The sequence below is a fragment of the Electrona antarctica genome (assembly GCF_951216825.1).
Source record: "Electrona antarctica genome assembly, chromosome: 6".
NCBI classification, from domain to species: Eukaryota; Metazoa; Chordata; class Actinopteri; order Myctophiformes; family Myctophidae; genus Electrona; species Electrona antarctica.
In genome coordinates this window covers 23,233,608-23,260,564 of record NC_136811.1, presented here as the reverse complement: position 1 = coordinate 23,260,564, position 26,957 = coordinate 23,233,608, and the positions used below count along the sequence as shown (strand labels likewise).

Sequence of the window (26,957 nt, the reverse complement as noted above, 5' to 3'; positions counted from 1 at the left end):
ACTAATGAAATGGTTGCCATAGATATGATAACTTGAGAAACGTTTGGAGTAGAATCTTAATTTTTCCAGAGATGTGTATATATCATTGCTGTCTGGTTAAAAATAATCTCCATATACTTTGTTGAATCGTTGTATGAAAGTTGGATCACTGGTTCCATTTCCTGAAAAAGTTGTAGTTTTGGACATAAGGATTCTGCCCAACAGCGACAATATATCATGGGATTATCACTTCTTGTGCTGTATGTCTATAGCAGTATGTGAAAGGTTACACAGAAAGTAGAGATGATGAAAACAACACAGACGCATACAAACCCATTATATTTTTATTTGACATTAAGGTACTTTTGGTTTCTGGTCAGGGGCTTTATTGAAAGCACAGACCCTGTTTGCACCAATAGGCAGAACCAGTGACTGATTAAACTAGTCATTAATTTGAGCCAAATTAGCATTTTCCCCTCCCAGAGATACAGAAGAAACAATATATTTGTTTTTTCCCCTCTGCAGCCTTATTCCAATGACAAAACATTCAGTCCATTTGACTTACATAATGACCACATGCAGCTATCTGTTCCATTCTGTCACTGGTGGTGGTGGTGATGTCACAAGATGATGAGCAAACAAGATTTTTTTTCCTTTTTTTTATACAAATGACATAAGCAAAATTGTAAAGACATCTAAAGAATAAAAACAATGATTCTACATAATGTCACAAAATCTACATAAAAAAGGCGCAATGTTGTACCTGGGCCCCTTTTAAATAACCATATCAACAAGCACATAATATAACCTCAATGTCCCTCCGATATGCATGTCCATCCATCTGCCTATCAGTCCTCCACTTTTCCCAAATGTTTGCTCTTTTTTGTCTTGTCCAGTCACAACAGCAGTCTTATTTCTCTAATGCATTTTAGGGAAATGCAAGTTTGGGGAAAAGTGACGGAGAGACTAGTGGTGAACAAGAGATAGGGTGGAGCTGGAGAGGGTAGAAACTAAGAAAATGATTTTTAAAGTCCATAACGGCCCAAGCCTTGTGGCTGAATGTGCCCCATCTTTCTTGTGCATAAACAGTATATTCAAATCATACAGATAGCAGCAGCACCCCTGCGGTGAGGGGTTGTGGGGGGCAGGGTGGGGGTGGAAGGGAGGAGAAGGAATAGGGGAATGGAAGGTGGAGAGTCATTTGAAGGTGGAGCGCTACTTTGCGGCGCCATCCTCCTCCGGTGAGGCCAGGTGTGTGTCTTGGCCTCTGCGGTGCCGGTGCTCTGTTTTGTTCCTGTTTTCAGAGTCTTCACGGTCACCTGTCTCTCTCTCCCTCTCTCGTTCCCTCTCTCTCTCACGTTTCCTCTCCCTGCGCCCTTCCTGGCTGTCCTTGTCTCTCCGGTTGTTGCGATTTCTCCGCTCCCCCCTTCGCTCACCCTTCCTCCTGCCTCCTGGACAAAAGAGCAGAAAAAGGATACAGTCAGCATGTCATGTAAAATGTGGGACTACGTACAGTACAGTGTAATCCTCACCACATCATAGCATCTGTTTTTGTTCTGGCTGGTACTGAAGAGATTTCTCTTTGTGGTCCAGTGTCCATGAATACTGTTCATACATTCATTCCAGCTAAGCCGTTTCAAACCAGCATCTGCCAAATCAGTTTAATTTCACACATTGCGTTTTCTTAACAAAATAAGTGCTGTTATTCTGAATCCACAGGGAAAAAATGTGGTGGGACTTTTGCAGAAGGATGAAAGAAAGAAATTTGAAACTCCTAGAATGCAAAAGATTGCATGGATAGTTTAATGTTTAAATGTTTATAACTTCCACATCCACAGTAGGCCTACTAACTTGTGCTATGTGACAGATTTTGACATTCATTCATGCAATGTTCTCCATTCACCACAAGATGTCAGTCTACCCCAACAGACAGACGCCACACCCAGACTTTCAGCTGTTGCAATCCACTCTGATAAGCAGGCTTTGTCCAAAATAGAAAGCCTTTAAATAAACCCCCCAATTTATCTGCTCTTGCAACACCATCTCATAAACAAAACAAGGAGTTTAGGAATGCTGGAGGTTTATCTGCTGGAGCTCAGGCAGAAGTTATTAATGATAATAACAAGATACACCCCCAGGGCGAGTGGAGACAGATCTAGCTAGTGAAACCAGGGGCCCTTTCCTGTTGTTGTGCTGTTGCTGTCCATGTGTGACTGGAGTGGAGCACCACAGCCTGCTTGGATGGTTGTCTGACTGGCTGGATGCATGGGGATTGTGAAACTGCTGAAGTAGGCAGTAGGCATGGACACAGGGAGAGAGAGAAAGAGGGGTGATAGAGTTGGCGCAAAAGAGAAAGAACCATATCTCTTTCTTCCTCCCCCATCTGCCTCATAGCACCCCCGTACTCCCTTCCTCTCCCTCTCTCCATTAATCAGCCCAGTTCCTTGCCTGGACCGGGTAGTGGGGCTCACCATTGCTCTGCCAGTCCAGACCTGACCCATACATTCCAAAGGTCCACTCAAAGCGATACAGGGCCCTGCCAGCCAACTGTGTTTAGTCTTTAACCAGGAGTAATGAAAGACCTTAGAGGTAAGGAGACACAAATTGTGAGGGGGAGAAGAGATGGCCCCTGCCCCCATACACACATACAAATGAACCTGTATGTACTCACATGCATATGTACACTGTCGGTGTACAAACGCTGCAGTGTGAAAGAGGTTTTGTTGAAAAATTAAAGCAACAAAGTCCACTAAAAGGGACGGATGAATTGATGGACAGATAGCATATCTTGGTGGTCTGACTCATTTCGACTCATCACTCTCCCCTTTCAACACAGGAAGTCCTCTGGGTTCACAATGTTTTCTCTGCCTTGACACCATAACTATTTATAAGATCAACAGATTAGTCACACTGTATTCTCTCCGCTTTTGCAGAGCCAAAGCAGAAACCTAATCCATGCCAATGTTGAGATCATTAGGAGGAGCGTTTATCAAACCAACCTGTATTTTGTTAGTTGGACTTGTAACAGTTTCTGATCAATCATGCATGTATTGACATGGGGTGCATGGACCCTGAATTAGGTGCTTACCGTGCTTTTGGTGTTTTGGAACACTCTACATACATTTATCACATTTTTTAAATGCCAAACCAAATCTACCCTAAAGACTCACATAGTAATGAGTTCAAAGGTATTCCAATATAAGAGATGTACAGCATGTCAAGTTTAACCACATGAACCCCAGCATCCCCATTCTTGTCATGTCATAAAAGGCAAAAATTGACAAACATTTGATTAAAAGATAAATAAACAAACATCTGGCCCACAAATCTGAGAATATTCAGATATAATAGTAGATCTACAAGCTCACAAAAAATATGTATTCATCTCATGTGAATACATCCAAGCGTGGTCACCATAGTGCCTCACAAAGCAGATCTTTACAGGGATACCAAAATATCATCTGGAATCGATTGTCCACAAATGTGTATAGGTTGTACTGTGAATGCAGTTACACTGACTGTTGCACAACATTATACACAGTGAAATTTAGATTTGTACTGTGTATAGCCTACAATGCACTTATATGTGGTTTTTAAAATTGACCCACAAACACGTTGATGGAGAAATTTCTTTGAACTAGCTGAAGCATTTGTAAAAGGATCAGGTTAATGATTATAGTATCTCCAATGCTGAATTTATATAATCATAATATGAATCACACTTTAGTAACACAATGTGGTCATTTTCTTATTGTAATTTTAAATTCAAGTTGCTTATTGAATTCTGGCCCTAAATTGGGTAAAACAATGGTTTGTGCCTGGTCTCAAGATGCGATGTGATGTATGCTTTTAATATCTCACAGTCAGAAGTCCTAATATCTATACCAATTAAGTATTCTCTCATATCTTTATTGTAAAAAATAAGTTAATTACTCTATTGTAAAAGATAGTCTTCAAGAGACATAAAGGTGGCTGCACACACTAGTGTGCCAATCTTTTATTATGGACGCAGAGAAATTGAAACCAACGTTTTAGACAACTGCCTTCTTCAGGGTATACGATTACTATATTGTTTCTATATTCTCTAATAATTAGGTGATGAGAGGAATATCTCAGTCATTTGCGCTATCCCCTCGCAATCTCTTTCACATCCATAATTATATTTTAAAGCCATTCATGGCTGTTAACTCTGCTGAAAAGATGGTTGTAACTTCTAGAACGCTGAAATGCACACTGCTGGCCAGTAAACTGTCCTGCCGAATGGGGCAAAGGGGATTTACTGGGAGAGAAGCTGCTATAGACTGTCTGGCACAGTGAGTGAGAGACAGACAGACCAGGGAGTACACGAGAGAGCTGTTGTACAACCATGAAAATAACATATTTTCGAGAGATAAAAACACTAATGTGAAAGTAAACGTTTTCGGAGAGCAATATGGCCACATGATCAAATATATTTTAGTGAGGGGACAAAAACAGACGGAGCAAGGATGTGTGTGTGTGTGTGTGTGTGTGTGTGTGTGTGTGTGTGTGTGTGTGTGTGTGTGTGTGTGTGTGTGTGTGTGTGTGTGTGTGTGTGTGTGTGTGTGTGTGTGTGTGTGTGTGTGTGTGCGTGCATGCATGTGTGTTTGTACAATCAGTGTAATGATGGCACATCCTCCGTGGCAGGCGTGCTGTCGTCCGGGGGGCTTCTGGCGGGAGCCAGGCTGGGATTAAAGGCTCTGGCCTGTCCTGTAGGAGGAATGCCCGCCGTGCGGCCGCCAGCATTATTGTGCAGGGGGGGATGTTGTGTGTACGTTTGTGTGTAACGTTCCTCACTGACTAGTTGGTGCTGGCGTGTGTGTGTGTGTGTGTGTGTGTGTGTGTGTGTGTGTGTGTGTGTGTGTGTGTGTGTGTGCGTGTGCGTGTGCGTGTGCGTGTGCATGTGCGTGTGTGTGTGTGTGTGTGTCTGGGGGTGTCCTATGCGAGCGTGTATATATGCGTAGGAGGGGAACTGCATGTGTGGAGGGGTGAAGCATGATTGTGTGTGTGTGTGTGTGTGTGTGTGTGTGTGTGTGTGTGTGTGTGTGTGTGTGTGTGTGTGTGTGTGTGTGTGTGTGTGTGTGTGTGTGTGTGTGTGTGTGTGTGTGTGTGTGTGTGTGTGTGGGGGCTGCAGGGGGTGGCCTGTTTAAGGGGTTAAGTTTGGCAGAGGGCACCCAATCTATCCGGCTAGAGAGATAGAGAGGTGAACAGTAGGTCGATCGGAGGACAAATTAACCAGCGTTAACTTGAAAGGCATGGAGGCGGGTGAGGATGTGTATAAACATTCACAATCTACACATGGATAAGGGATGAGCAGAGCCAAGGTTTTCCCCTGACATTCAGGGCTTGCATGTGTCTTCTTGTTTCCTGTTGCTTTTTGCTTGTTGCAAGACGATATCACCCACTTACAGTTACAGCTTTTAGGAGCTAATCACTTCCTCCTGGAAGTTGTGATTTTTTACTGCCAACTCTTGAAAACTTGAAATCATATCTAAAGGCCTTTACACGTCAGGGCCACCCATGACGCATATATTATACGGAAATGTGAAATACCAAGGCGTCGATTCATTAACATCAAAACTATTAGTTGATACTTCATTCATACTGGCTAATTCCTTTATTCAAAGTACGGAAACTGAGAAAAATGTACCTAGTTCAGAATAAAAACGACACCACTTCATTGGTGGTGAGTAATAATTCAAGTTCTATGTGAACTAAATTCTCAGACAAATGAATCCCACAAAAGATACATCCCTGAATGTATCTGTACATCAAACTGGAAGACATAAGGAAGTTTAATAAAATAATGAATATGTATTCAGGTGATTAGTGAGTTCATGAATGGAGAGAGAGACAACTTAGAACTTGACAACCGAAACCATGATGGTTGGAGATTGAACACGATGTTAAAAGATAGAATGAAAAGGTAAAGAAAGGCATTAGGTAGCAAAGTTGAAGGACGTTGAACGAAAGTGCAGAAAAAGTGCAGTAAAGATGACAAAAGAGTCGCAGAATGTGGTAGAAGTGCGTTTGCAGAGTTTTGTAAACGGGAAGTAGATAAAATGGTGACGCTAGAACAGTGGTTCTCAACCAAAAAAAAGAGATGATCTACAAACTCACAATGTGTCGCAACATTGTGAGCTTGTAGATCTGCTATTTTTGGCAAAGAGATGTGGTGTAGATGGAAAAAGAACGCACAAAGTAGCGAGTACAGTGCAACTCAAGTCCGTTTTACAAAGTTTACAGGGCGTAAGTGGTTAAACCGAAGTGATATTGATTTGATACATTCCTAAAATTATCTAAGTATCTGTGGCACCCCTGGACTTGCGTCACGGCACCCTAGGGTGCCACAGCACCCACTTTGAGAAACCCTGGACAGCAAAGCATACAAGGTGATTTGTATAGGAGAAGAGGATGAGAAGGAGAGAGGAGTGGTGAGATCAAGTGATCAGGATGCAGGAGGAGAAGGGGACAAAGGAGAGGAACAAGTAGGAGAATAAAGGGAAGGTCAAAAAACAAGTATGCAGTCAAAGTAAAACTGTGTTAACCACTATGAGTTTACTTATTTCGTCGTACGGCGGTGTAGTGCAGCGAAAATAGCTCAATAGCTCACTTGGAGATCTTGCGTGTAGATTTACTATTTATGTAATGATGGTGGGGAGGACAGGAGAAGAGGCTCCACTACCTGCATAGCATGTTCACAACATAAACAGCCAGGAAAGGACACTGACAGAACACATAATTAAGAGGCTGGGTCAGCTGGGTAATCACATATGCCTATACAGTGGTAAGGTCGATAAACCACATGCACGCACGCACGCACGCACGCACGCACGCACGCACGCACGCACGCACGCACGCACGCACGCACTGCGTTGTATCTGTATCTGTGTTGGACCTCGGGTAATGACTAAAACCCGAGTTGAGGGTTTTAGTCTGAGACTTTTCTGATGAGGAATGCCTAGGCCTATTTCAAGCATGACAGCCCAGACTCCAGAGAATATCTGACTCTACTCACTGTAGAGCTATCCAGCATTGTGCCCTTCCCTCTCCACTGCCTGACACAATCTGGGCCTTTGTATTATATGCAGGCTGGACAGAAACGTTACGTGTCTTAGTTTATACATTGTTTATGTGTTTGTTTTGTCCAGTAAAATAAACAAATCAAACCACACTGATATGGACTCAGTCATTCATTGAAGTGTGTAACATATCCATCATCTCTCACTCTCTGACTTTGAATCATTTTACGAGGCTCAGAACGGACCAATGAAGCGGTCAACTCAACTCCACACCAAGTCTCAGCGCCGACCCAATCAACCAGTATCCCCGGTAGGGAGAATGGGTTGGGTGTTTGTACGGTAGTACACAGGGTGGGGTGGGTGAGAGGAATGAGAGGGTATGGTGGTTCAGATCGGGGAGAGCCTAGGGTGGGCCAGGTGAGAGGATGGGTAGGTGAGGCTGAGAGAGGGGAGGGAGCTGAGTGGGTGATAAGGGGAGGAGGTGAGTGATGAGGGAAGGGGGGTGGGTGAGAGAGGTGACAGGGTGGGGTGGCCTGTTGTTTTCTTTGGAGTGCTATAGTGACGGGAGGGAATGTGTGTATCCGTGTGTGTGCAGGCGTCTGTGTGGAGGGGAACAAGCTGAGAGAATGAATCGAGAGAGATAGAGAGTGTGAAAGAGGGGGAGTGAAAGTGGCAGATGGAGGACAGTGAGAGACACACACACACACACACACACACACACACACACACACACACACACACACACACACACACACACACACACACACACACACACACACACACACACACACACACACACACACACACACACACACACACTGAGGAACAAGACAGGGGTGACAGAGGGCACATATCTGTCTGCGTTACAGATTGGATCCATGCAGTTGACTCTCTTTACAAATTACCACCTAGAGTGTGTGGTCCTTGTAGATATGTTAGTGAGCCGTGTTGGACATGCTGTTTGTGACGTATGTGTGTCCGGCGGTGTGCACACATGTACAAGGAGTGTATCTGCTTTGTCTGTGAATGTGTCAACACGGGACTCCCTCTAACCTTTAACTTCAGAAAAACTATGCATAACCCCAACCCTAACTGCACACAACAAAGTGATTTTAAAATAACTCTATACTAAAAATAACTCTATATTATTATCAAACTCTATTTAACGCCTTACGACAACGGGGTTACACAAGAACCTTCCTTAGAAAAAGACATGACACATTTCTAGAGGTGAAAGAAAGGGACCAGAGTCCTAGATTAAGCCAGACTAAAACTAAATATAAGATTGAGAAACTTTTAGTACTTCTAGTAAGACTAAAACTTAATTGCCCAGACTCTTCTTCAACAAAGATGGCGAAAGCAAACATTCTTTGTTCGGTACTCATACAATAGTATGGTACAAAACACTGAAGTCCTTAAACCAGAAACCTAAACTCACAGAAACTATGCCTAAAACTATAAACTCAAATCCACGTCAACCTGGGCGAAACACCAGGAAAAGACAGAGTCCGGTGTGTGTGTGTGTGTGTGTGTGTGTGTGTGTGTGTGTGTGTGTGTGTGTGTGTGTGTGTGTGTGTGTGTGTGTGTGTGTGTGTATGTGTGTGTGAGTAGCTGTGGGGATAAAGCTATTCTGATCCCCAGTCGCTGCGTGCCTCCCTATGGGAGGATGTTGATGTTGAACTGACCATTCTGCTCCAGAGTCTGGAGCAGAATGACAGACACATGCACACATGTACCCCCTCTCCCCTCTCTCTCACACACACGCACGCCACACGCATGCACGCAGGCACACACGCACAGTCGCACACACTCATGCACACATCCACTGTTTGTTCTGTCAGAGTGTGAGGCCCCAGGGGACTGGATCGCAGCCTAGCCTGTCTGTGATCTATCATTTAACACTACATGGATGGCAGAACAACAACCAGCCACAAAACACCACTTTTATGATGCACAGACACACAGATTCAGAGTTTCAGACACACAGTCAGACATGCACGCACGCACGCTAGCATGAACCTTCACATGCCTAAACGGTGATGGAGCGTATTGTACACTTGCGTGCAGTGCACATACACAATTCAAATCTTCACATGCCTTTTTACGGCTCTAGTCTGAGAAGCATTTTGCACTCAATTCATTAGAGATGATCACGCGATCCCATGTTTATGAGAAGCAGAGCAAGCGGTTTTACTGTTTAAATATCGAAAAAGGTCTCAGGGGAAAAACACACAACAACCCTATTGCAACATCACACATGTGTGTGTCCCCCTCTGTCCTCCGCTCTGTCCCCCCCTCTGTCCCCCCCTCTGTCCTCCGCTCTAACCACAATGAAAATCCTCTGAGTAAACAGCCATAGTCCCCAACGGAAGAATGACTAGTTCAGATTATACAGGCTGGCAGCGAGTCTGGGTTTCATAGAGAACTGAAATGCTGCCATATTGTAAAATTATTAGAAGCATTGAGAGAATGACAGGAATCAATAGCAGCTGCACACATCTGACATGTAAACAGTTTAGAAATGTTGCTACGATTACACCATTATGCGCGTTGTTTTTGACGGTATAACAATCAGACAGGACATTTGAATGCCCGTGGTATAGATAAGCCAGACACATAACGACCAAAGCACACCTCTGCACAACAGGGTTTTCCTTCTTCCTCATAATCATCATCAATAACATTTTGGTCAAATTCCAATACCCAATATCTCGGCCACTTGCTCACTTACACTCGGTCACTCCAGCATGGCGGTGTTACGGTGAAATTGGTGACCTGCCGAAATGTGTGACCATCTTGTGGACTTCACATAGCTCACATGGAAGTCTTTAAATTATACGTGGCCTAAATATCGCTAGGTTGAACTCTGTTAATAATAAGCAAACCACAATGATTTACGTTTGGACACTGACATTATGTGACGTCTACAAGATTGTCACATATTTCTGCAGGTCACCAATTTCACCGTAACACCACCATGCTGGAGTGACCAAGTGTGAGTGAGCGAGTTTGCCGAAATTTTGGGTATTGGAATTCAACAATTTTCTCATTACATTTACCTGGACATCTCTTTCTTTTGACCAGGCACTCTTTGATCTCGGAAATCTCGGGGCAGGGGTTTCCGAAGGGTGATGGGTACTGGAGGACCTGCCGCGTCCTCGTCTCCTGGCCCCGCTTGAATCCACAGGTTCTCCCTGCCCGAGCACAGGGACTCCACTCACCCCACTCACCCACCTCGCAGTGCACTGTTGGAACATGGTCAGTATCAGTGGCTTGGAGAACGTAGGACTTTGTTTTGTGTCAATATGATCTCCTAAAAGAAGATTCTATTCAATTTCATCTTCTGATCCACTGAATTATTTTCTAGTCTGATCTGTATTTATTTTCTTCTTACCAGAATTGTTTCTAAAGTAAGAGCTAAAATAAGCTATGAGCTATGAGGATATTGTTTTTGTCAATCTGTTTTAGCAACCGGCTTCACAGAATGACACAAAACGTTCAGGAAATATGGGCAATGATTTGAAATGATCCATGGATTGAGCTGATCAAACTTTGGAGATATGGGTCAGAGCCCATGTCAAAGGTCACAGCAATGTTTACATTGTCTAAAACATTACCACAGTTATGAAACACAGGACAGATACAGAACATCATCAGTCAAAATAGCATATTTATCGTATCCTATAACTCAACTGTTTAAGTAAGAGACATATTCATTGTTTGTTTCTAATTTGACCTTGAGTGACCTTGAAAGGTCAAACTCATGGTCACCATTGTCACCATGGTCCCAAAATGAATCAATGGCCAAGAGCTTGTCCTATTTGTTTGGATTAAGCATGGTTTGTTGTGCCTATAGCACTATTGTGTTCTCTCCTGTTTTTGATAATGATAACTTGTTTATAAATTAGGACTAGGAGCAAAAGCTATGAGCTAGTCTTATACTTAAATATATTTGACTAAAGGCTGATGTATGCACACCTTAAGAAATTAAAGGTGCACAAGATGATATGAAAAGCCCAGTGCCAATGGAGAGAGCAATCCCACAAACTATTAAAGTCTGGAACCAAGTCTGGAACTTGCAAAATAATCATTGTTCTGCAACAGCATGATATAGTACAAACTATACCTTGTAAACGAAGCATTGTTACTGAATGAAGATCATTTCCAGACAGTGTTTGGGATTTATTTGCTACTGGGCTTCATGCAAATTACATCATCTAATTCCGATATGTTGTATCTCACGCACGCACGCACGCACGCACGCACGCACGCACGCACGCACGCACGCACGCACGCACGCACGCACGCACGCACGCACGCACGCACACACACACACACACACACACACACACACACACACGTAAGCCTGACCTTGCGGGGTGCACTCCATGAGCTTGTCATCAGGCTCGTAGTCCTCAGGACAGACATGGTGGCACCTTCCCATCAGCTGGTACAGGCCTGGTAGGCAGCGTGTGCACGTGTCACTGTTCACACACGAGTCACACTCTGCAGGACACTCTGCAGACACACACACACACACACACACACACACACACACACACACACACACACACACACACACACACACACACACACACACACACACACACACACACACACACACACACACACACACACACACGTCTGTCACACACTGTGAAACCCTGCCTCTATCCTATAGTATATGTTATAGTGGGGGAAGTATTCGCCCAAAATAGCCGATCGACAAACGCTATTTTCTGCAAAGGTTTTCCCTCAGAATATGGAGGTTTACGTGATTAATTATAATTATTACGTGCACTCTCAAGAATGGATAAATTAAGGATATTATTGTGTATGACCAAAAAAGGTTGATTTATTGCCCCTCTGGCTAACATGTAATCATCACCAGTAAATACTCACTGGGAACGCACTCCCTCTGTGTGTCGCTGCGGACCAGCCCCTCGGGGCAGCTCTCCAGGCATTTTCCCAGGTGAAGGTAGAATCCTGCTCGGCAGCGCGTGCAGAAGTTCTTATTGAAGCACGAGTCGCACTCCGGTCTGCACTCTGACAGAGAAATGCATGACAGACCCACCACTGGCGTTTATTTAACCGCACAAGTTATCGTGTGTATATACTGCCTTTTAAATATACAGGGTGTCATTTGTGTTTGTGTGTGCGTGTGTGTGTGTGTGTGTGTGTGTGTGTGTGTGTGTGTGTGTGTGTGTGTGTGTGTGTGTGTGTGTGTGTGTGTGTGTGTGTGTGTGTGTGTGTGTGTGTGTGTGTGTGTGTGTGTGTGTGCCTGCACGTCTGTGTGTGCATACTGTATGTGTGTGTGTGTCATTGGGAAAGGAAAATATAGGCCACTGCAGACAAATGGATGTATTTTACTGGGAGCATGCGTGGTGACCTTTCCAGTACAAAGAAGATTTGAACAGGGAAGATGATCCAACTTTGCAATATACATATATCACTAGCATTGGGGCCAGTAGGGACTGTTCTGTAGCTGTTTTGTTTATGGACAGAGGACGTGTATTTTGACAAGGTCTCAGAGCCAAATTGCCAACTTGTCCTTGTGTTTATTATGTGCAAGTTAAAACATACCATAAACCGGACAAATTCGACTCATGACAAGTTTGAGACACTTTCTTGTGCATGTGTTTGTCTTGAGTAGTGAAAAGGCTAGTGTTCTGCACAGGTCACTAAAACACTATACATACAGATATCTATATACCTATTTGTTCTTCTATGTATTATTCGCAAAATAGTGGTGTTCTTTGCCATTTTGATCAATGCTTTTGTTATTAAAGAAATCCCATGATAGTATTATGAAACAACTGATGTAGACCTAATTGTAAAATCTTCACAGTGTAGAGTGTAGACTGATTTATACGTTGTCGTATGTGGCGCGTTGTGGGCTTATAGATAGTCTATTTTTGGTGTGGCAACGTCATGCGATGGATTGGCTAAGCATGAAACCGAGGATTTAGCTGTTATTTATATTCATGACAGTCACTTACTGGTGCAGGTGTTTCTGTCTGGGGAGCGTGTGTCATAGAACCCCCGAGGACAGGAAGGCACACACTCCCCTATCTGCTTCATCCCGTTCCGCTGCAGATGCATGAAGTAACGTGGCTTGCAGGACAGGCAGCCATTATAGTCTGAGCAGGTCAGACAGCCACTCTGCTGGCACCCCGTGCTCTCTGTGGAAAAGACATGGAGAGCCAACAATTTAATGGAAAACACACGCACCTCAACAAAGTGAAGATGGACCATATTTAAGTGGCAATAATCAATATTCAATTCAATAAGTTGGTAAGTGTCTTCTTGCATAAATCTTGTAGACATGTACATACATGTGTGCTTGCGTGCACACATGCACATTTTATGGGTACCCGAATAATAATGCCAGTTTCCAATTGTCAACTCACAGCTGAAATACGTCTTTCTGTCCGTGCCTGGGATAAAACCAGAAAAGAAAAAAATCTTTAAGTGGGATCTCTCACATATGGATCAGTTTTAGGAAAAGCAGCAGGAAAGCAAATGACACATTTTTGTCTAAACCTGAAAAGCAGGTTTTTAAAAACAAATTACGACTGATGCCATCTATGAATTCAAGAAAAGTAGCCCCTAGAGAGCCATTAGGGGCCCCAGACAATAGTTCAGGAAGTCAGTTTGTAAGATATATGGTCCAATGTCTTACAATTAATTTAGTTCAGCTTGACCTCAAATAACCTTTTCTATTATGCTTTGAAGACCAAGTGTGTGTTATGTTTTGCATAGATTATGATTCTATGAACTCAAAAGAGAAGTCAAGCAGCTCAGAGCTACACTCAAACTTAACTTCTTAAACTCAGGATTTTGCAGTAAATATAGCAGTGTACAATGGTAATATGGCTCTATCATGTTCGGGTATTATATATATATATGTTTGTGTGTGTGTGTGTGTGTGTGTGTGTGTGTGTGTGTGTGTGTGTGTGTGTGTGTGTGTGTGTGTGTGTGTGTGTGTGTAATTTAATATAAGTTGATTTTCATTTGGCTATTATTTACCACCTTATAAGAACTGTGTGAGTAATACTTACTGCCACCTTAAGTGCGCAATGCTTTATGGGTCACATTCATTCATGCCAGTAGTAACGCGTCATTCACAACGGCAATACGGTTGCACAAAGACCCTCCCCCGCCTGCCTCTAATTGGCCCCCCTCGTACCAGTAGTAGGGCGCCCGCGGGGCAGGGCATTCTCACATTCTAGTACAGCTAGGAAACCCCAATCTGGCAGCCAACTCGGTAGAGTGACTAAAGTGAGGGGGCCGTCACCATTTACTGGTACTGTGATACCGGCACCATTTCCATGCTTGCGAATGTGATGTTCCGTGTGCGTCACAGGAGGAGACGTTCAGTACACCAATCAGAGGAAGGAGGGGGCGGGTCTTTACACAACCGTATTGCAGTTTTAACGCAGCAGAGTGGTGAATTCTAGACAGTCCAAGTTCACCTGCTACAAATGTTGTATCATTATGCAGCACCGCGCAGTGCCAGTGTGCGTCTTTGACAAAATCACTTGCCATGATTATTAGAGTCCCTGCTGTTTCAGTGTGTTTATCTAGGCTCTGACGCTGGTTTGATTGACAGTGATTGAACTCCTTGTTCCTTTCATGTCCGTGTCTACATCGTGTGCCTTAACCCATTTAGGCCTGACGTCGAAATTTATAAAATGTCTTCTAAATCCTGACAGTTTTCTGTCAGGATTTGCGCCACATTTTCACGTTTTTTTCAAAAATAGCAGACCTACAAGCTCGTAGATCTGCTATTTTTCAATAGCTAAATTATAACATAATGTTTAAAAACACCCAAAGGGGTTCCCGCCCAAAATGGGTTAAGCACACCTTTATATTTCTGTGATGTTATGTAAGAGAGTGTATTTGAGACTGGCGTGCACATGTACATGTTTAAGCACCTTATTCAGCACTTTATGGTCTGTGATAACTAAGTTTGGCCACGTGTATTTCCCGGGCGCCGCCATTATTTGTACTCCTGCAACTGCATTGGGCACTTTGATGTTCAATTAAGCCACTTTAGCGCAGCTTCAGACTGAACAGACTTATTATTGGAGTTATTGGTTTATTGGGCAGCTTATGGAAAGGTGTATTGTTGTTATGTGTATGGTAGTTAAAGATCTACTATATTGCATACTATGTTTGATTATGTGATCAAACATAGTAATGTGATATTTTGGGATATTGTATGTATGGTATTTGTAGACTACTCATACTTACTATTGTTTCTGTATTGACACATTGTCAATTATATTCTCACTCAGTTCTTGTACCATCATTCATCAGCATAAAGCCATGCCATGCCTGCCCTGGCTGTACCCTACTGTACCCTACCTGTGCCTACACCTTCCAGTAAAGCTGCCCTATAAAACCCCTTCACTCTCCTGTCCAATGTGTTCTGACCGACACCCTGGGGGCGAATTAATCATCACTCCACAGAACCACTCCCTACTATACAGTCCTTTCCAAAACCCTCTCTAACATGTGTCATCCTTTTTGCATTTCTGTTTGCATTTCCATATAAAAACCCAACCACAAAGAGACCAATAGTCCCAGACTTTGTATATCTAAGAGTTAACTTGAATATTTCTATGGTGAGAAGCAAGTCTTCCTGTGGTAAAAACTGAAAAAATAAAAGAGAAAGATATTGTCTCATCTTACAGTAACATTGTCAGCATTCTTTGGTCTTCAATGATACAAGCCTCTCTCTGAGTCTTCGTGTCTGCCTAACTCTCTTTTTTGCTCTCTCTGCCCCGTCTCTGTCTGTCATTCCATATTATGATGATTGCAAAACGTTGCACCCTACAAAGAACATGCAGCCGGTTGGTCTGCACTAATCCACAAATTTCAAAGCGCCTCTGCCCATATACTTCAAATCTGTGTGTTTGGATATTCAGTATAGTTTTCCATGTGTTTAGCAAGCTTATAAGCATAGTTCAAACCTTTATGTTACAGTATTTCAGCACTATGTGGTAGTCCACAACCACATAGGAACAAAAACCAAGCTTTGCATTTCGAATGATACTTTATCCTGGAGGAAATGCTCTTCATTGAGATAAGTTAAAAGAGATACAACTGTTGGCATTTATGGTGCACCCGTTTGTTGATGTTAAAATGCATTTGCAGATATCTTCTGACCCATTTTAAACATACGGTATTCATTCACTATATATCATGATGGTTGAACAAACTGTACCAGAGATATGGCCAAGTTTCTGATGGAGCACATCCTCTCAACATTAGTAGTGAACAGCCATGTGTATTTAACTGGGCTGGATTCACAATCCAATCGACAATGTACATGCATTTCTATTCAGTAATAGTTGTTGGAGAGATCAAAAACAAAAAAATGGCTTTTAGTTTATAACTGATTTGTCAACATTGCAGACAAACCGGATAGACTTTGATGGTCCAAAATCCAAATCAACCGTTTTCCCGAGTGAGGTTGTATATGGGCCAGATTTTATTATAGGATACAATAATAGGGGTGTTGTGGTGTTTAAAGTGTTTCAGTTTTAATCTGCAATAGGGCAAATACTGAGATTTATGAGTTTGTCCCAGTGCCTGAGATAACATTTTAGAGTTTACATTTTTTGGTTCTGTCTTAGACATATCTAAGTGTACAGATACACAAAGAGATGCAAACAGACAAACACAAAACATCTGTACAGCTACTGGATATGACTACAATAACAAATAAAACTTATAACACAACACATTCAGGCCAACAACTTTCTTGGATGACTTTCTGAGAAATAACTTATAATTTCCGTCAAGTTAACATGACATTTGTGCAAAGAAAGAGTAACATAACTCACGTTTATTATCTGTTGGCCAGAATGATTTTCCCACTGCATCCAATTGTCTCTAAAAACACATGTCCATATTAGACTGAAAGAGAGACCGTGATTTCTCTCTAGCCATGTACTCTAAGTGACAAAAGTATAGTGTTGGTGGCAGGGTGTCTTATCGTGATTAATTGCTGCTGCTATATTATATTATAATATATTATATATTATACCTTTAATTATAAAGGTGTGTATAACATGCATCTATTATTGTTTATAGTATTTTCCAAACAATTCTTTATGAGGGGTGAGTGGGTCATTTGATTGACTGGTGTAGCCTACTACCAGCATGTAAGATTTGAGACTACCACAATAGTTTCACACAGTCTTTATCTTATTAAAATTATGTTTATTCGCCAGGCCAGCTAAGGCAAGGAGATGGAGAATGTGTGCGTGCGTGTGTGCTTGTGCGTGCGTTCGTGCGTGTCTGTATGTGGCTAATCTTGGAAACTTCTAAAACAATTGGCATCAAACCTTTCACACTGGTTTTTATTTATCTATAAAGCTCTAATTGGGAACTCACCTTCTTATTTAAACTCTCTTTTAAAATGGAAAACTATTTCTTACCATACACGCTCTCAAGATTATTTGATGCTTGAGACCATACATACCTCCACTACTTCTGGAAAATCTGCTTTCAAGTGCGCTGCCCCACACACTTGGAACACCCTACAAACTTCACTAAAGTACAGCTCTCTTCCTTCTCTATATCGCTTTCAACTTGATATATCAACGTTGGTAAATATCAACTGTACCTGTTTTAATTGAGTTGATCACTATGTAATGTGTTATTACTATGTTATTATTACCAGTCATTTACTTTATTCATCTATGTTTTGTTTTCTTTGTCCCCCCATTGTACATTGTTGATGTGTTGTAATCTCGGCACCACTGAAAAAGAGGGTCTCAGCCCTCAGTGTGTTCTCCGAGAACTAAATAAAGGTTGAAATGAAAAGAAAAAAAAATTCACGCTTCCAGTAGGCCAATTAAGGAAGACACTCCACCAACTTTTTAGGGCCTCAAGGTGGTGCTACACTAGCCCGCTATAACTCTTGAACCTTAGGTCATACATTCAACATTCATTTTCCATGGATTCCCTGAAAATTATTCAACTGCAAAGTCCTGACTGATTTCTGTCCTACAGTTGGAGGCCATCGATATTGTCCTTTTCTTTTTGCTGAGGTTTGCGTGATCTGCGCAAAAGGACAGTTAACCCATTTTGGGCGGGAACCCCTTTTGGTGTTTTAAACATTATGTTATAATTTAGCTATTGAAAATAGCAGATCTACAATAGCAGATCTACAAGCTCGAGTGGCGCGCTACGAGCGCGCTACGAGCTTGTAGGTCTGCTATTTTTGAAAAATCGTGAAAATTCTTAAAAACACACTTTTAACTCTTCGACCAGATTTTGTCCAAAACTCACACAAATCACTATACCTTAAAATGTCAATCAAAATGAAATCACAGGTATCGTACCAATTTTTCACATTCCATTCCGATTGGCTAATTAATAATTGGCTTCCAAAGTTTCCAGGAGGGGCCTACTTTACAAAAAAGGCCAAAAATATATCATCGTCCGATCAACCCCATGAAGTTTTACTTTGACCAATAGAGGCATCAGAAATTCTATTTGCTATTGATTTTCACCAAATTAGATACACATGATCTAATGAGCGTCAAACAGGTTTTTGATAAGCCTTATTGTTTGCATGCAATTGGCTACCAACCCACGATTTACACAGCCCTGGGTAGGCCACCCAGCCAGGCAGAGATATGTGCACAGCATATCTCTTACTCTTCATTCACTCTCTATTTTGTTTCAAAGTGATTGTAACCATGCACATAAATACTGAATTTGATCCAAAGCCAAATCCATGTGAACCACCATGACAGATTCATATCAGTTAGCCATTATGGGGCGGCAGTGGCTCAGAGGTAGAGTGGCCGGCAGAGCGGCTGGATGGTGAACCGCGAGGTTCCCAGTTTGATCCTGGGCTCCCCCGGAGTTAGTGTCGAAGTGTCCTTGAGCAAGACTCTAAACCCCTAATTGCTCCCGATGTGCAGGCTGGTGCCTTGCATGGTTTCCTCCGCCATGAATGGGTGAATGTAATGCACAATCTATGTAAAGAGCTTTGGATCTTGTGAGTCTTCAACTCTGCAGTTCCGTGGACCTCTATTATGGACCCCCAACTGACTGTCGAGTGTGACCGTGGACCAGGCTTCTTCACAAAGCCTTCACAGAGCCTTCACATATAACCTATCAAGAGTCGGGTTCTGCTTGACGTTTTCCTAAGGGGGAGTTTTTCGTTACCACTGTCGCAATATTGCTTGCTCTGGGTGGGATCTCTGTCGGTTTTCTGCTCTACGTGTAAAGTGTCTTGAGACAACTTATTGTGATTTGACACTTTGATAAAATTTAATTTAATTGATAAGTTAGTTAAGATAAAAGCGCTATATAAATGAGCTATATAAATGAGCTATATAAATTAACCATGCTATGAACCATATAATCAGTAAGACGCCTGGGGGCGAGAAGCGACCTCGCCCTAAAGGGTCGCGTGCACTGGCCATATATGGAGCGTATCTTGAGTGTACAGGGTGTGATGAGGTCAGATCAAGATATTTGGGGCAGGCCCATGCCCATCTAGAGTTTAAATGGACAGGTATCCGTCAAAAGGGAGACATCGAAAAGGAAGGATGGATGGGGAACGATCAACATATGGAATGTTAATATTGATGTTAATATTGATGACATCAGGGATCTCCATATATGGGCTTAATTGTGACAGCAGGTCGCATTTACTATATGACATCAGGGATCTCCATCCCTGATGATGTCATGCGATGTCACGAGACCTGGGCACCATATATGGGGATTTTGAGTGATACACTGACTGACTGACGAGAAATGCATGATTCTATAGTTAACTGTGACCTTTGATCAACTGTGACCACAATATGATCATATATTGGCATTCCCATATATGGGCTTAATATTGATCACAGTCAGGGATCTCCATATATGGGCATAACAGGGATTGTATTAGGGTATCAGCTGGGAATGCCCATGTATGGAACTTTTTCACGTGATGTCACGATGATGTCACGATGACCTGGGCACCTGGGGGCTTGCCTGGGGAGACCAGGGGACTGATGTCACGTGATGTCACGATGACCTGGGGGCTTGCCTGGGGTGATCGACGGGGATTTGAGTTAGGTGACGTGTCAGAGTGACAGGGTTTGTGAGTGAGGTGACAAAAACGCAACGTTTCATAGTTATCTGCGACCTCTGGTCGCAATGACTGCATGAGACTGCATGACTACATGAGACTGCTGCTCAAAGCCCCAAGATGCTGTAGTGCCAGTCAAATGTTTGTAGAAATAAAGGTACCCACTTGCCCTGCTGTGCTACGAAACCTGATGTATAGATTTATGTGCAGGTTAACAGATTCTGTGAACAGCATCATTGTAGCACTTTCCCACCCTGCTAAGAGCTCTGTTAGGCTGTCATCCAAGCTATGGAGCCACTGGCGCTTTAGCCTACAGAGATAAGGCAGATGCCTACCGCCCTTGTTTGTTTATGCTTTGTTTATTTATAGTTTGTTTACTTTTATGTTTTTATGTTTTATGTGTTCTTCCCTATGGACCCCTCTGTGAGTATCTTAAATAAAGTTTGAATTGAATTGAATTGAACCATTTACCAAATGCACCATTTACCATTATTATTCATTTATATTATTATTATATGTATATGGATTATACCATTATACTTGTTGCACTCCTGCTCTAAAACTCCAAAAGGGACATTAATCCTTTGGTCCCTTTTTGGTGTTCAGCACTAATACTTTATAGATCACTGGTTCCCAAACACTGGGTTGGGTCCCATTTTTATGGGCCCTTAAGTTTTTTTGTTTCACACATTTTGTTTTTAATATTATTTCAAAACATTTTCAAAAAACATTCCCAAACCCGTTTTTTTTTCTCAGTAATTTCATGAAGAAATAAATGAAAAATCTTAAGAAATTCCATAAATTAAAGTAAAACTATTTTTTAAGAAGTAGTTAAAATAGCCGATCTACAAGCTCAGAACACAGCACGAAGCGATGCGTTGTGCTATTTTCACTGTTTGGGTCCCAGGCAAGCATCTAATCTCTTTTTTTTTTGGGAACCACTGTAGAGTACAAGGAGATGGCTTCCACGGTGCCATGGGAGAGGTTCTCTCTCTCAAACACACATTTTATGCCACTGGGTTTGAGTTGGCAGTTCTCCCACTTTTCTCAGCTCAGGATTTAGCTGCCAATTTGCCATATATCATGGTACTGTGTTTGACATATCTCAGCAATCTTTACAACTGCTGTCCATTTGCCCACATGTGTTCCTGCCAAGCAGCCCTGATTCAGAGAAGTCTTAAGACACAGGAATTTGGCCTTGCCCTTGCACTTTCACCAACACACACCTCTCAGCTGGGCAGTGGTATCGTGCTTAACATACCCTCACACTGACACACTCGCCCACATTATGCATAAACACATGAAGACAGAAACAAACGCATGCGCACGCATGCACGCACGCACGCACGCACGCACGCACGCACACACACACACATTTTGACAGAAAAATATTAGTTTTATAGTATAATAGAAGACAGGTGGAACCACAGACAGTGATTCTCTGTTCAAGTTTCACAATTGTTTAATGTCTTCCTTGTCTTTTTAAGGTTTCCATCATGCTACACAATGGATGCCCGTCCCTTCTTATTGTTTTCCCTTCAGATTAAATCTAAAATATGTGGTTTGTGTGTGTGTGTGTGTGTGTGTGTGTGTGTGTGTGTGTGTGTGTGTGTGTGTGTGTGTGTGTGTGTGTGTGTGTGTGTGTGTGTGTGTGTGTGTGTGGAGGGGGGGGGGGGGGGGGTACCCATGCATCATCACTCACAGGAAGCCTGGAGATCTGACCCAGCCTTTGCATGGTAATTTTGGCCAGTTGACTGAATGGTCATTGACTCTCTCCTCCTCCTGCCCCTTCTTCCTCTCTGAGTAGTGTGTACTCATTCACTCCCCTCCATCCTCCTTGATATCTGTCTGTGGATGCATCCCATTTATGTCCAACTCAATTCAATCAAAGCTTACTGCGCCAATCGGGAAGGCAGAAGTTCACTCTCCTTCCTGAACACTTAATGCAGAGTGAGTGCATTTCTCAGTCAGATGGGTTCATATTAACATGAGCTCAACTTGTCTCATCTTGGGACACAGGCTCATCAGAACACAGTGCTATACTCCTGTTTTTTGGTCCCTGGAATAGTTTTAAAATCAGGTGTGACTGAACTGTAGTCAAAACATAGTATGCCTCTCTCTCTCTCTCTCTCTCTCTCTCTCTCTCTCTCTCTCTCTCTTTCTCCCCAGTCTGCCCAGTCTTATATCCTTCCTTTTCCATTTCATTTTCAGACAGAAATTAACATTTCAAAGGATCTCTTAGCTTCTGGAGATGATGTATGGGTAAAAGCATACAGACATTGTAGTCCAGTGTATATCTGCATCTGTCCTACATTACTGACAGCAGGATTTCTGTACAATTCTTCTTGGGGGTGCAATAAAGTAAGCATGTAAAATGAACGTCTACAGTCAACACATACAGTATAGGTTATTACTCTGTCCTCTCCTCTGTCTGGGGCAACTTTTGTTTGTTTGCTCTATTTCTGCTGAAAACTATTATTGAACAGAACAGAGCACACACGAAATTATATTGGACTGAACTGAACTGGGTCTGCTCTCCCCAAAGTGAGCACAGCTCCTTGATCATTTTACATCTCAGTGCTCTGTGAGCACAACTCTAGATGGCAATAATACATAAACAATACGTAAAAACAATGTGTAATTTCAACATCTACACACTAAAAACTCCAGTGTTAATTGATGTTGTGTAGGCTACACCTGTTTAAAATAAACCAGGACTTTTCTTGGTCAGCGAGGTTTCAAATAATGGAGCTATACGTACTGTATATGCAAACTTTTGAAAAGAAAGAAATGCAGCATGGGTCTTCAACCACAGGTGGCAGAGATAAAAACATCACTTTAAAGTCTATTACTGCACATCATGAACAGTTTTAAGCCACGCTGGCAGGTGAAACATGGAATATTCCAGTTATCTCTTGCTGCTCTCCTCCAACAGACTTGGTCAGAATGCACATCTGGACACCCTCAGTGATAAAGTGTGCGTAGGAAGAATACAAAAATATACTTTATTGATACTCATTTCAGTGTCATGGAAAAACGCTGGTCATAGCTCAAGAGATGAGACATAATGTTGGACTGTAGGGTGATATATGGGTTATGAAATACCAAGAGATTTAGAGGACCATATCTCAATATACTTTATTCTCCTTTGTTCTTCTGGTGGACCCACATTTAGTGTTATCTCAGATTTTGAGTGGCAATTAAAGTGAGTTATTATTTCCATCTTAAGTAAATAAGCATAGCACAATAGAGCACAGCACAATATTTAAATAGGAAAATAGCAACCTGATGGTAAAAATCCCACAAAGTGATCCTTTCTCCTCACTTTACAACCACATGAAGTGCAACTTGTGGAAAGTAGCCGGCAAGTGGCTTTCTATTGTTTCCAATTTCTGCCAGGCAGATATCTGGATTTTGCTCAAACCAATAGCTTTTACAGAGTCTGACTATATGATCTTGAACGAGTCTGGCTCACTGCTGCTTGGGGGAATTTAGGCATGACCCTGGCTACAGACTCGAATCGCTAACAGACAAATGTAGCTATATAGACATTCCGTGGCGTGGAACAAATAGGGGAAATAACTACACTTGACACGAGCGTGGCCCTTGAATATGGGTAGGCTACTTGAATCGGGCACCCCACATAGTGTGGGCTACTGTTCTGACCGCTAGAGAGCGACGGGAACTAGGGGACCGAATGAGCTCAGGCTGCTCAGCTACCGACTCACCGAGTGGCGTGCAGGATAGGATGGATAGCAGCATGCATCGAAAGAAACCCTCCGAGTCCGGGCTGGATTTGAAGTGGTAAGAAATAGAATACGATTGGGTGCCATTGCTTCTTGCAAGGTAAACAATTTATTGAATAGGCCTATAGGCCTGTGCGCTTCAATTTAGAGTGCGCATTAATGCGCAATAGCTGTAACTTAAAGCTGAATAATTTGAACTGTTATGGAATTTGTCAGAAAAAGCCTAATAATCGTCTAAATGTCAATAAAAGTATATGTAGAGCGCTGCGTGAGTATGGAAACATCAATGTGATTACAGTGAAGTAGCCTATAGCCTACTCTACATGGTGGTAAACCGGCGAGTTCTCCGGTATTCCATGTTTCGTGTTTTGGACAAAGCCGTTATTTGTAGCCTATGTATTTTCCAGCAACTGTAACAAGTACGGAAAATGTGACTGTATAGGCGACACACTATAAAATAACAATAGCCTACTTTAAAAGAAAGTCAAATAATTGTAGTTTGTTGAACTTGCGCTGAATGTGGTGATGAGCGCATAGAGGCAGCGGCATGCATGCATGCAGCGCCCTGGGGTGGGTGAGAATGAGGAGGGCGCACCAACCAGGCAGCATCTCACTGCGCGCAGTGCGCAGTGCGCCCTTATGGATTTATTTGTATCTGAGCTTAAATACTCACGTTTATGTTGCCGGTGCCGGGCGCTGCTGTGCTGCTGACAACCAGTGTATTCCATGCAAAGGATCAAAACAAAGGAGATCAGTTGTAATTGCATAGTAGCCCACAGATGAGACTCGTTCACGCCAATGTCAATGTCCACCTCAATAATCACTTATTGGATATGACTCGGCTGTTCCCGCTACACGGTGGTAGAAGGTGTAGGGTAGGCCTATAGAATTCCTAGACAGAGCAGGACCCCCAGCCCGTTGCAAACGTATGAGATGTGTGTTGATAAAAATCTGCGGTGGCCCAATGATGCCTGGGCCGCTTAGACAGTAACATCCTGGATAGGATCCTCATATGCGCCAGGAAAGCCAGGCTGAAGTCAGGTAGCAGTTATCCGTGCCGTGTTTGAGAGCATTACTCAACAACAAAAAGAAGATAAAAAAAAAAAAAACTATCATCCGCTATATGCGCAGGAGGAAAGCAGAACCATGGATTTACACACAAACAAGTTTGAGATATTCAGAAATTATATAGATTTGATTTCTCCTTCCAGTATTCCAAGCTGTAAGTTCTCTCTAGCTCTTTGGAGATGCGCCTGTGCGTCCCGGTATCTAGTAGCCTCTATGCCAGGCGCGGAGAAGGTCCTCGCGTCATCTCAGCATCAAAGTTGGTACCAAAAGTGCACGCGGTCACACGCCCACCTCTAAACTATGAAATAAAGTGCCAATAAAGTCGCGGGTTTCGACGGGGTGTGAATGTTTCGTCGTTCTTTTGATTGTCGCAGCGCGCGCACGCACGCACGCACGTAGGCTACGCACACGCGCACACGCACGCACACACACACACACACACACACACACACACACACACACACACACACACACTTCTCTCTCGCGCTGTCGGCAGCAGGCAATTGAACCAAAGTAGCCTAATCTCCGCAGTTCCAGCGCTTTTCTGCTTTGCGTGCAGGACCCATTCACTCACTCCGGCTGGCCCGCTGATGACTTCAGCCCTCTGCCGTTTCTCTTTCTCTCTCTCCCCCTCTACGCGCTCCAAAGTTTATTTAGAGGGCAAACCCCCACGCCAGAGAGAGCGAGAGAGAGAGTTTCACACACACACACACACACACACACACACACACACACACACACACACACACACACACACACACACACACACACACACACACACACACACACACACACACACACACACACACACACACACACACACACACAGACAGACAGACAGACAGACAGACAGACAGACAGACAGACAGACAGTTGAAGTACGCACCATAGAATTTCGGGTAATTTAACGTTTGGTGTATGTAACATAAACGCATGGATATGGGGGCTTAATTTAGATATGGTAAGTTATATTTATTTAGCTTCTTTCTTTCTTTCTTTCTTTCTTTCTTTCTTTCTTTCTTTCTTTCTTTCTTTCTTTGACAAAGGGGTTGGGGTTAACTGGTTTCGATCATACCCCGGCGTGCACGAGTCCGCTCTGGTACTCGGTGGGTGCTCTGACTGCTCTCATAACCCTGGACTGGAGTGGAGGAGGCCCTAAAAGAGAGCGAGAGAGACAGAGAGAGGGGGGGGGGGGGGGTTGTTAATTTATGCTCCACCGAAAATAGCCCACAACGCATCCCCAACGCGCTGTGAACTTGTCTGCTAATTTTGCCACACAAAGCCGTCGTATGCGAAGTATGAATCGGACTGTATATAGGCTACTCTAGCCTAGGGCTACACAGTAGGCCCACATTTCAATGCTTATTCAAGACTGACTGACTGACAACATTATTTACAATATTAGTTTTAAATGCGGTGCCAATTATGGATCCCAAGTTTATTCACAGATGGATGCAATGCAGAAACAAAGGATCCCACTCAGTGCAAGCCAGAGGACCCCAAAGAGGAAAGAGATTGAATGCCACAATGCACTAGGGGCCACAACGCACTTTAAATTATGTGCAGCAGTGAATTGATATATAAATGAGGGCAGAAGAAAAATATTTGGTTGCAGTTACAGAAAGTCCAAAGTTATTCATTTTATGTTTTAGGGGACGTGAGTGACAGCCTCAAGTAGCCTAGGCTAGAGAGAAAACCACACGGAGTTTTGTGCGACAGTAGAGAGGAGAATCATTACATTGTATTACCTCTAGAGGGGGTTAGTGCCATAAAAGCCTGAGGAGTGACACAATCTAAGCTTCTCAGGCAGGCAATACAAAAAAACTGGAGAGAAGGACAGAAAATGGGACAGGAGCGGAGAAGATGCTGGGTCGGGAGCTGGACAAAAGATGAATAGAAAGCAAAGGAGAACAGGGGAGAAGAGGAGAGAGAAGCCGAGAGGAGATTAGAACAGAGGGGGGGGGGGGGGGGGGGGGGGGGGGGGGGTTGTAGACCAGTGTGTGTGTTGTG

General features: G+C 43.0%; 1 protein-coding gene across 2 annotated transcripts; it reads right to left on the bottom strand.

The window, feature by feature from the left end:
- Positions 1-311: 311 nt before the first annotated feature.
- On the bottom strand, positions 312-25,538 carry rspo3 (R-spondin 3). 2 transcript variants are annotated; one of them, XM_079503353.1, is made up of 6 exons: positions 24,553-25,538; positions 13,019-13,201; positions 11,922-12,065; positions 11,391-11,537; positions 10,079-10,264; positions 312-1,430 (listed from the first exon to the last, which is right to left on the bottom strand). In XM_079503353.1, exons 1-6 carry the CDS (start codon positions 24,644-24,646, stop codon positions 1,195-1,197), a joined length of 990 nt encoding a protein of 329 aa, XP_079359479.1. In that variant the 5' UTR covers positions 24,647-25,538; the 3' UTR covers positions 312-1,194. The 2 variants fall into 2 exon arrangements, with proteins under 2 accessions (XP_079359479.1, XP_079359480.1); XM_079503354.1 differs by having other exon boundaries at positions 312-1,427.
- Between the last annotated feature and the right edge of the window lie 1,419 nt (positions 25,539-26,957).